The sequence below is a fragment of the Pimephales promelas genome, chromosome 18, assembly GCF_988280905.1.
Source record: "Pimephales promelas chromosome 18, fPimPro1.hap1.1, whole genome shotgun sequence".
Classification (NCBI taxonomy): domain Eukaryota; kingdom Metazoa; phylum Chordata; class Actinopteri; order Cypriniformes; family Leuciscidae; genus Pimephales; species Pimephales promelas.
The window spans coordinates 2,361,812-2,374,074 of NC_142786.1; the positions used below are offsets into that span (position 1 = coordinate 2,361,812).

At 35.4% G+C, this 12,263-nt stretch overlaps 1 protein-coding gene across 2 annotated transcripts in view; it reads left to right on the top strand.

Moving 5' to 3' along the window:
• The window catches only part of rapgef5a (Rap guanine nucleotide exchange factor (GEF) 5a), a 57,604-nt gene that overhangs the window by 26,581 nt on the left and 18,760 nt on the right, over positions 1 to 12,263 (top strand). The window contains exon 9 of one of the 2 annotated variants that reach the window (XM_039678396.2): positions 3,774 to 3,902. In XM_039678396.2, coding sequence (XP_039534330.2) covers positions 3,774 to 3,902 — 129 coding nt within the window. The remainder of the gene's footprint in view (positions 1 to 3,773; positions 3,903 to 12,263) is intronic. The other variant, XM_089122880.1, reaches the window with a different exon arrangement.

Consider the following 12,263-nt stretch of genomic DNA (forward strand, 5'->3'; position numbering starts at 1 on the left):
ATGTTTCTTTCATAAAGCGTGTGTGTGAGGGAGTGGGCAGCATCGGCGTCTTCAAACGGAGGAAACCTCTTACTCCAGATCTGCATGATTCATCATGGGCCTGATCTCAGTGCTAACACACACCCACAACAACACACTAATGGTCTTGTGTAACGTCTGGCGTGTCGTTGTCCGGCAGGAAGTTCGTTAAGAGTGTTGTGGTCGGTTTGCATCACCATATCAACCTAATGAAGTTCACAGGGAGACGTTGCATGTGTGTGTGTGTGTGTTTAGTGAAGCAGGGTAAGATCTGATTAGTTCTCCTCTGTGGTTTCCATCAAGCCGGAGTCAGGACGCTCATTAGCCCATAATTACAGGCAAGGTAATAACAGCTCTCGTTATCTTCCTCGTCTCCCGCACTGACGCCTTTACTTTCGTCTGTCAGCTCTATAGATTCAATTGTAGTCTCGAACTCGATATACACTTGCGGAAGACAATAGGAGTCACGTGTGCATGATGTACTTGCTCGGGTTTTCCTGACACCTTCAGTGTGTCTCACAGTGATGAAGTATTGATGAATGTTGTGCCGTTGCATTACTTCTTAGTACTGTTTACACACACGTATGATTATTGCAATATCAAATATTATGTTAAAACAATTAGTTTAGTTTAAAAAAAAGATTTCATAATTTAAATTTTTTATTTTACAGTATTAATTAAATGTAATGTTGTTTTCGTGTTCTTTTGTGGCATTAGTTCTTTATATTATTATTTATGTTATTATTATTGTCATATTAAGTATTATGTAAAAAATAATTACATTGTTAATAAATTTATTTAATTTTTTTTTTAATAATTATGAATACAATTAATTATTTTGAATGAATTAAGTCATTAAATTATATATTATTATAATTTTATTTTTCAATATTAATTTAATTTTTCAATTTTAATTTTCTATTATTGCATTCATTTTTTTACAGTTTATGCAAATCTATTAATGTTAATTATTATATTGTATATTAGAATATTATAATTATTATATATTTTATTATGTTAGGTTTTAATGGCACAGAAACAGCTATTATATTGCTCTATTAATTCGTTAATTTGTAACAATTTATTATTTTTGTTTACTTATATTCTTTGATTAATTTGATCTGTTTTTAAATGCATACTTTTTTCAATTTCATGCAGTATTGCAGTGCATTTCCAACGCTATCTCACGACCAATTTGTACGAATTTGTACAAGTGATTAAAAGGTGGCTAATTCGTAAGAATTCGTACATCCTCACTCGTTCGAATTTGTACGATTTGTCTAAACCCACGTGATGGGTAGGTTTAGGGGCGGGGTCAGCGGTAGGTCATTCGTACGAATTCATACGAATTGGCCAACTCGTAAAATATGTACGATTTAGCAAAAATCGTACTAATTCGTACGAGTTAGGTTGTATGAATTTTTATGAATTAGCCTCCTTCGTACAAATTGCCGTGAGAACGAACGGGTTGTCATTTCCGATAAACTCTTGAGTTTTCATTTTCACAGAAAACTTGAATGCAAATCCCGTGGAAGCTTGTTTCCACCACTGAATTAAAAAAAAATAATAAATTGCGGCTTTTTTATCTCACAATTGTGAGATATAAAGTCGCAATTCTCAGAAATAAAGTCGCAATTGCGAGATATGAAGTCGCAATTCTGAGAAATAAAGTCGCAATTGCGAGATATAAAGTTACAATTCTGAGAAATAAAGTCGCAATTGCGAGATATAAAGTCGCAATTCTGAGAAATAAAGTTGCAGTTGCGTGATATAAAGTCGCAATTCTGAGAAATAAAGTCGCAATTGCGAGATATAAAGTTGCAATTTTGAGAAATAGTCACAATTGCGAGATATAAAGTCGCAATTGTGAGAAAAAAAGACAGACTTGAGACTTTTTATCTCATGAATCTGACTTTTTTTCTCACAACTGCGAGTTTATATCTCGCAATTCTGACAAATAAAGTCAGAATAGTCTTTTTTGTTTTTCATCAAGTGGCAAACAAGCTTCCATACAAATCAAAGCTGTCTTCAGTAATGACACGAGTGCATGCGACACTAACACTGAGTGTTTGTTTTAGGCTTCAGGCTCGGGGTTTATTTTGAGTATGAGAGCTAACAGTGATGATTTCCTTGAGCTAACACAACTAATTATCCTCAGTTAGATCTTAAACTTCCTCTTTGAAGTAGCTGTTCCCCTAATGAGTGTGTGTTAGTGTGTGTCACGTGATCTTTGTGAATGAATATTTCAGCTCAGTGTAACTGGGCTAAAGGAGCGCAGGGTTTATCATGTCATATTCATGAGGACGAGCGCCAGCTTGCGTTTTTTCCGTCTCTGTTGTTCTGAATGGCAGAGATGTTTTCACAGCGGCGTGTGTGTGTGTTTTGGTCCTGCCTGTGCCGGTCTGGGATGGTTTTGTGTGTCAGGGGTTTTGTGGGACGGTGGTTTACCTCAGAGGAAACACACGCTGTGATTTCAGCCAATCCAAACACAGCGCTGAGTAAATAACTGTGATGATAACTGAGCCTCCCTCGCTAGCGAGCGCTGGTGTGTTCAGGGTAGCCGTTATCTGCTCGTGATAGTGCACATGTGTGCTTCAAAAACACCATTGTTCTTCCTCAGGACATCAGCGTTCTGCTGCGGGATTAAACTGTTCAGATAGATCACTGACACAATTTGCCACTTCATTGCAAGTTTACATCTTGCAAATCTGTCTTCTTTTCTTGTGATTTAGACTTTTTTTCTGGTGATTTAGACTTTTTTTCTGGTCATTTAGACTTTTTTTCTGGTCATTTAGACTTTTTTTCTGGTGTTTTAGACTTTTTTTCTTGCAATTTAGACTTTTTCTGGTGTTTTAGACTTTTATTCTCACAATTTAGACTTTTTTCTGGTGATTTAGACTTTTTTCTTGTGATTTTGACTTTTTTTCTGGTGATTTTGACTTTTTTTTCTGGTGATTTAGACTTTTTTTCCCTGTGATTTAGACTTTTTGGGAGGTTATTCTGACTTTCGTCTTGTAATAATGACTTATTTTCTTGTGATTTAGATTTTTTTCTGGTGATTTTTAGATTTTTTTGGTGATTTAGACTTTTTCTGGTGATTTAGACTTTTTTTCTGGTGATTTTGACTTTTTTCATATTGAAATAAATGTATACTTTTATTCCGCAAGGATGCAATAAACTAATCAAAAGTGGCAGCGAAGACATTAATAATGTTTCAAAATAATTCTATTTCAAATATTTGCTGTTCTAATGAAATCATCAAAAATCCTATAATAAATGTTTCAACAAAAATATGAAGCAGCTGGACTGTTTTCAACATTGATAATACAATACATTCACATAGAAAACATTAATTTTAAATAGTAAAAATATTTTACATTATTACTCTTTTACTATACCTTTGATCAAATATTACTCAAAAACATAAAAAAAAACCTTTTGAATCCCTTAACCTAGTGGAAATGATTTTCTATACAAAGTATGATTGAATTTACTGTATATGCAGTCCTTCCTCTAGCCCCGCCTCTTTATGGGCGGAGCCACACAGACACGCCCCTCTCTCTCTTTCAAACACACTCTCACATGCGTTTAGAGTTTCTTCCAGAGGAAACTTCCCACAGTCAGGATGAAGGAGAGCATGGATCCTGTGGTTCACACACAGTAGTTCCCGGCCGTGTCTGGACTCGATCTGGAAGTGTGTGATGTCGTGGGGTTGTGGATTAAAGTATCTGTTTTCTCTGCCTCCGGTTCTCCAGCAGGCGGGCGTCTGCTCTCTCCGAGCTCCAGATGACTTCTCCCGGCTGGAGATGGTCCAGCGCCTGGCCAAAGACGGGTATCGCTTCCTTCAGAACCAGAACTACCGGCTCCCGGACCGCTCCGCACAGGTAGACCAGCGCTCGCGTCTGTCGGCATAGCAACAGCAGGTCAGGGGTCAGATTAGGAGGTCACCATATCCACTTGTTGCAGTGTTTTTAAACACTTCCAGAGTCCTGTTTTCTAAAGCACATGGGTAATACATTCTTGAAAATATACAGTAGACTCAAACAAGCTGTCACTGGAGATCTTAAGCTACATAATGAAAAACATTTAGATTGAAAGATAATTTTCATATTTAAGATCTTTTGGATTTTGACACCATTACAACTAAAAATAGCCTAATTAGACTACAGTATAAATATATGATACGAATATTTGACTATTAATATCATAATTAGATAAAATATTATTATTGTTATTATTATTATTTACACCATTGTAATCATACAAAAATTTGTTTAGCAAAATAAATCATGACAATATATTTACAACAACAATAATAACAATATAGTACAGTTATATTATTATTGTTATCATTTACACCATTGTATACATTTTGCATAAAAGAAATAAATAAACAGATAAAAGATTAAATATAATAAAATGGATTATAAATGCCGTTTCTTTGTGAAAGTACAGACCAGAAGTTGTATTTATAAGGTGTTGTTGATGAATGAACTTAACCTGTGAGTTTTTGGACACACCAGCGTGTGTTAACTAGTGCTGTCTGTGTGTGATGCGCGCTGAGCGGCTCTGGTATCACTAGCGGTCACAAATCACACCACGGAATTTGTGGCCGATCTCACTTCCTGTCACCAAGCCGTTGTTGTGCAGTTGCCATGGTGTCGTAATGTGCGACTACAGGCGCCGATCAAATCAAGTAGAATACAATGTAACAATAAATAATAAACTGATCAATTATTTTAAATGCAGTGTTATTTTAGTAAAATGTATATACTTTTATAGTATTTATTCATATTTTGAGTTTTAGTAATTTTGTTGTTTTTGTAAGTTTTATTAGTTTTTGTTTTCGTTAATATTCCTATTTAGCTTTAATGAACTTTCATTTTAGTTTTAGTAACTTATTTACTTAATCTTTAAATAAACTATTAAAAATTAAATAAATACGATAAATACGGAACTATTTAATCTTTAGTTCCGTTCGTAAAAAATATGATATATTATATTTGTATATATATATATATATATATATATATATATACTGAAATATAATTATAAGGTATTATTGTGTTAAATAAAAGCATCAAATAGACATTACAAAAAAAATAGCATAAGAAATAAATATTTTATTTGATTCAACAAAATTTATTACACAAACGGCCGATTCATTCAGGAATGAAGTAAATGTCTCTCTTTATGAATGAGTCGTTGAATCATTGATTTGCTCAAAATATAGATTGATTTACAAACTAAACACCACTGTGCTGCTCATAGACTCACAACTTTAATATTTTTTTCGTTGGCTAAATTTAGCAAAAATAATAATAAATAAATCAAATATAACACGATATTAACTTCTTGTTTATTAAACTATTGAATAAAATCAATATCACATTTGCACTCGAGCTATTCGGGACTAAAACAGCGCTCATGTGATATTGCTTAACTATATCATGATATTAATATAGACAAAAAAGTCATCTCGACGCAATTTTTGCTCTGATATCTTGAATCTTATTGGCATCTAGCTGCATTATAGACCACATCAGGTAGTGAGTATTAAAATTAATTATAAATTAATAAATTGACTGTTGATTCCTTTATTTTATACTGAAGTGGCACTCCTCGCCTTCCATTACACACAAAAAATGGCAAAAAATGTATTGACATAATCCATCTCATGTTTACATTGGACAGAAGCGTTGCATTGTTTCTTTTCCCTGTTCACAAGCAAATGGCTTTATCACAGACTCCAGAGAGGCCTTACGTGAGCCAGGGTGAAGTCTGGACACACACATTACACATTTGTCATGCATCTATTTCCTAAAGAGATCTTTATGCAGCTTTTGTAATCAAATCATTTCCAGAGTTATATAATGGGATTTCCTTTCCCGGATCCCGTATAGAGACCAAGGGTCGCGCTGAGACCTAAGGTGGAGTTTGTGTGTTTGGGGTGTTTCGGTCCCGTTTCATTGTTTATAGTAAAGATTGTGCTCTTTTTGGTTTTCCAGGAACATGGGAGTTTTCTGTGCAACTTTTTGGCATAATTAAGGAAACAAAGCAAAACACACTATCACACACTACCACACACACTCTCTGCGCAGAAACACAGGAAAGGAACACAGAGTGCTTCCTCTCGCCTTTCCCCTGTGCTGTGCGTCAGCGAGGTCTCTGGACTGGATCTCCACCCAGCGTGAGAACCGACGTCACCCGCTGACCCGCAGGACAGGTGGAGCGCTGCTTAAACACACACTTCTGCGTGATAACTGTCATTACTGACGCCTGGAGTTTAACACACCTGCTCGTGTCCTCCCTCATCAGCTCAAAAAAAAGAGACGCATGAAGTCTCTTCTGCTCACCAAAGCTGCATTTATTTGATCAAAAAATACAGTGAAAACGGTAAAATTGTGAAATATTATTACGATTCAAACTGGCCATTGTCTATGTGAATATATTGTAAAACCTAATTTATTCCTGTTGTTTTTTAGCATCATAACTCCAGTCTTTAGTGTCACATGATCCTTCAGAAATCACTCTAATATGGAGATTTATGATTATTATCAATGTTGAAAATAATGCTTCATTTTTTTTCTGGATTCCATGATGAATTGAAAGTTCAAAAGAACAGCATTTACTAGAAATTGAATCTTTTGTAACATTACAAAATAAATACTGTCACTTGTGATCAATTTAATGCATCTTTTCTGAATAAAAGTATGACATTTTTCTTAAACAAAACATTTAAAAATCGTACTGCTGAGAACTTTTGCACGGTAGTGTAGTCGCTACAGTATTCTCTTGTGTCTAAATAAATACAAAATAAAAGGCTAAAATAAATCATATATAATGTACAGTGTGATAAAAAATATATTACAATATTATATTTCTAAAATATGAAATTAACAATATTAAAGGGATACTCCACCTCTGGAAAGATGAATGTGTATTTAAAACAGGTCATTTATGTAGAAGAAATGTGAAATTATTTTTGAATTTGGAGCTTTCTAGACTGAGAAAAACCAGAAAATGTATTTTTGGCTTATGTGGATGAAAGACAACAACTCCCAGAATGCACTTGCTTCGCTGCCCTAGGAGGCCACGCCTACCAGTAACAGAACGCAGTCGTTAAACAACAAGTCTAGGCTACTAGTGATGAGTCTGCCCGAAAATGTGTTTCGAGATCGCCCGAAATGTCCGGGATTCGGCTTTTGCGTTTTTCCGGATTTTCTTAGCAATGTTAAAACGCACATCAACTGATCACCTGTTTAGCGTTCATGCAAACACTACATTCAGATTCACCAATCGGAACGAATTCAGTTAGATTGAAACAAAAGCTGTGCATGTAAACAATGAAAGACGACTGCAGAAAGCAAAAACCTCAGATGACGTGAAATGACGATTTTTTGCGTCATCGGATGATTTTTTCCAGACAAAAAATACACAAATCTCGCGTCTCAGGGGGATATGAACATGGTAATTCGAAAATACTACAAGTTTTCTACTAATACAAAGCTTAAAAATCCTGAAGTATTTCTTTTAATGTGTTTGAAATCAAAATAATGATCCAACCAAGTTTATAGTATAGTACAATATACTATTATTGTACTCGATTTATAGTACAAAAGTTAAAAAGCCTTTATTAGTTCATGGCTTTAATTCATAAAATTGGTGACAGAGACACCTACGCGTTGCGGCTTATGCCTTCGTCAGGGTGTGTGTGTGTGTGTGTGTGTGTGTTTCTTTAATATGACTTGCTAAAGATTACATTTTACACTGTTATTATAGTATTAGCGTTTTTTCCGTGCAAACCAGGAGGCAATACGTGACATTCAAAAAGGAACATGTTTGATAAAGAAGAAGTAGAGCTTTATTTATTAAATGCACACACTGAATGCAATACAAGCCTCATTGAATAAAAGCATCTGCAAAATGCATAAATGTAAACGAAAGCGCGAGAGGACGGTTTGGAGGAGATCCGGTGATATCCGAGGGACCGGTCTGGGTTCATCTGGACTGTAATCTGATGTGGTTATGATATAATCTGGTTTAGCTGATGGTTCTGGGTGAGCAGTGAACCCTCATTATATCTGAATTACTTTACTCTTTCCGATTGGTCACGTCAGACCTCATCATTCTGTGGTCACATATGATGACCATATTCATCATCACATACTTTATTTATGATTTTATTACAGTAGCAGATCCTGTGAGAACGTTCACAGAGTACCGAAGCACATTCTCCTCTTTCATTCCTCTGTTGCGTAACGCTCTCACTGCCAGCTTCATTATAAAAATATATTTTTTCCATGAGCAAACAGGCTTTTTATGGCCTGACATTGAAATGCGGTGTGTGTTCAGGGTGTACCCGTTCTGTAGTGCATTAACTCCCCAGAGAGACGCGGGCTGATTTTGGAAAGGCTCTAGAGGAACAGGGACAGAGCAGATCTACTATTTGTTATCGTTCGCATGGCTAACATTTTTCCCAGCAGCATCTGGCCCGGTGTTTGTTAATGTAGGTGTTTTTCCGTGGAATTGCGTAACTGCAGGCAAATCCTATTAACGTTGCTGCTTTTTATATAAACACATTTGCAGGCTCGATCTGATATCCACGCTTGTTTTGGAGTGTTTAGGGAAACGCTCCATGTTTGTTCCGGATTGAATTATTTGGGAGTATTTTTGGAATGCCAATTCTGGTTAAGTAACAGTGAAAACTGACCGTGATTAAGAGGTCAGAGGTCATGTTTTGGATCCGCCTGTGTGTCTGAGTGCAGATAATCCATGTGTTTCCCTTCCTCCTGCGGCGTCCCAGCATCCTTCACTCTGCGGGAGAGCGGGTGAAATGACCAATCATCAGTCAGAGTCTCTGAGGCCCGAGACAGGCTGCGTTCTCTCCACCGAAGGTCGTTCACAGTGTGTCTGAGCTTCAGTTGTTAATGGATTTAGTATATGAACATGTTCCGGAACATTTGGTCCTGGGTTTGATGCCCGTGGGCAGTTTCAACACGGCTACGTCGATAGCATCGTACCGTTGTCACGTACAGGGGTCAGTGTGTGTCTGAACACACATCTCTTACATTTCCATGGACTTTGACTTTAGCTTTCTTTCTCGTGTTGATGTAAAAGAAAGGAAGTTGGGTTGAGAAAAGAATCGAAAGACTTGTTCTCTTTTTAAAATAGCTAACATTCAATTCAATTCACATTTATTTGCTTAGCCCTTTTCACAATATTTATCGTTTCAAAGCAGCTTTGTAGAAAATGCACGTGTTTAGTTTGCATGTTCTCATTTCGGTAGCACTTTATTTTATAGTCCTGTTCCTCATGTACATACTATGTCCTTCCAATAATATAGGCACTACTTACCCCTAAACCTAACCATGTACACTCTCAGAAAAAAAGGTACAAAAGCTGTCACTGGGGCTGTACCTTTTCAAAAGGTACACTTTTGTACCCAAAGGCTGCATATTGGTACCTTAGTGGTACTTATTAGCACCTAAAATGTACATATTAGGACCTAAATGTACATATTAGCACCTAAAATGTACTTATTAGCACCTAAAATGTGCATATTAGGACCTACAGTAAAATGGACATCTTAGCTCCTGAAATGTAGGCTACATTTTAACACTTATAAATGTACATATTATCACCTAAAATGTACATATTAACACCTAAAATGTACATATTAGCACCTAAAATGTACATATTAACACCTAAAATGTACATATTAGCACCTAAAATGTACATATTAACACCTAAAATGTACTTATAAGCACCTAAAATGTACATATTAGGACCTACAGTAAAATGGACATAATTAGCTCCTGAAATGTACATATTAAGACTTATAAATGTACATATTAACACCTAAAATGTACATATTAGCTCCTAAAATGTACTTATTAGCACCTAAAATGTACTTATTAGTACCTAAAATGTACATACTAGCACCTAAAATGTACTTATTAGCACCTAAAATGTACTTATTAGCACCTAAAATGGACAAAAGTTTTCCTTTTGAAAAGGTACAGCCCCAGTGACAGCTTTTGTACCTTTTTTTCTGAGAGTGTAGTTACCTTATATTACCCAGTACTAAATACACTGTAAATACACATAATGTAAAATAAAATGCAACTTTGTACACACACTTGCAGGATCAACTGCAGGCGGTTTGTCAACTTTGAAGTCCTGCATTAAAGCATGTCATCACCTGTGTGACTCCGCCCACCTGCTCGCAGACAGACGTGTGGGCGGAGCTTATGATCTCACTCTCCTGTAAAGGTGCTCAGTCAATGAGTGAGTCGTCTCAGCGGATGCACACCGCCACACACACACCGCCACACGTCTGTCTGATAAAAGCCCTGTTTAATGCTGACTCAAACAGCAGATGTTCACACTGATGATGACACCAGATTTAAAGACACCTGGACTGATATCATATTTAACATGATTTATGAACACAAAAAACTTAAATAGCTAAAAAAAAATTATTCAATATTTATATATGTGTGTTTGCTCTGAAATTACAGCAAATGCTTTTTTTTCAGAGCAGAATCATCTCAGTAACTTCTGTGGGGTTTAATTTTTTTATTTTTTAAGAAATTAAAAGGAACAATGCATTCCTTGCATTACATAGATCATAGATGACAGTATATTCAAGACAAAAGATTATATTTTAAATAAATGCTGTGCTTTTGAACTTTATATTTTATGGTATAAGGAAATGTTGTTTATGTGTTGGTATATTGGTGCATATAAATGCAAATGATTACATATCATTCCTCCTTTGGAAAATATGGTGATTATTTTGGAATAGATGTTTTATTTTTTGCAGTAAACTTTGTTTTTTACTAAGAATAATGTGCATTGATGAATCAGATATTCACTTCTTGATTTTATTCACTTCTTGATCTGCCATCCAGCCTTATTTCAGAGCAGAACATGTTTTATAGTATATATAGTATTTCAAGTATTTACACCTGCGGGCCACAAGACTATAACAAGAGCTGGATTTCTAACACAAAAGCATCCGATGAGACGGAATGCATCTGAATGTGTGTATTATGATTCACACCTGTGAATCCGGCAGGTGTGTGTGTGTGTTTATGTGAGACATTTCAGATTTTCTTAATCCTTTTCCTGCCTTTCATCTTTCTCAAACGCTGCTGTCCAGACACGTCTAAAAGTGCACACACACACACGCGCGTTCAAGCTACTCTGTTACACAGGCCGTATTGATGAAGCTTTTCTGTGTGTTTGATTCTGGGTTTTTTCCAAGTGGAACACAACCACAGTACTCACACTATTGCATTATTTACAGCGGCATTTCAAATATTAGCACATCCTTCCAATTTTTTTGTGATTCTGCTGTGAATGTGACTATAATGACTCTCGGTTCTCCCTAATGACGAGTTACTTAATTGAAACAGAGAGAGAGAGAGTGAGTTTGAGAGTTATGCAAGTAGAAACTTGTCAGATTTAATGACAGAAACACACGTTGTGGTTTTGATCACACCCTTTGTTTTTGGATAGTTTGTGATTGAATGATTTGTAAATGAATGTCTTTCCAAGCTTGTTTGACTTTCTTTCTTTCATAAAACGTGAAACGAGAATATGAAGAATATCTGAACTGCTCTTTTCAATATAATTTTCCACCAATGTCCATAAATGACGAGAAAGTATCATAAAAACAACGTTAAAAGTAATACATATGACTTGTGCGCTATATTCCAGTTAAAAATGTCACATTTAAAAGTTAAAAGTGATCTAAGTTTAGGTCAAACAGGTCTAAATTGAAGCCGCCGTTCACTAAAGATCTTGATATCCGCTCTAGTTTCGAGAGAAGTTGTAATGAATAATTGGGTAACACTTTACAATACGGGTGCACTAATGTGCATTAATTCATTCTTAACTAATGCACAGATAATCATGAGTTAATGTATAACTCATGAAGAACTAAACCATTAATTGATGATTACTGCATCAGCAACTAATAAAGAGTCAATATGATTAATAGATTAAGTAATACATGAATTGCTATTAATTCAATGTGTCATTGTGTATTAATTCCTTAATAACATATTTTCTTAACTAATAGTGTAAATTAATGTGTTAATTATCACAATTAGTCAAAGCTATGCACTTCAACTTCCAGTTGTCTGCTTTAATTAATCATTAGCTAATGATTTGCAAAGGTATCATTATGTTATGACTTTACTTGATGGGGCACATCATTATTAACTAGTCATTTA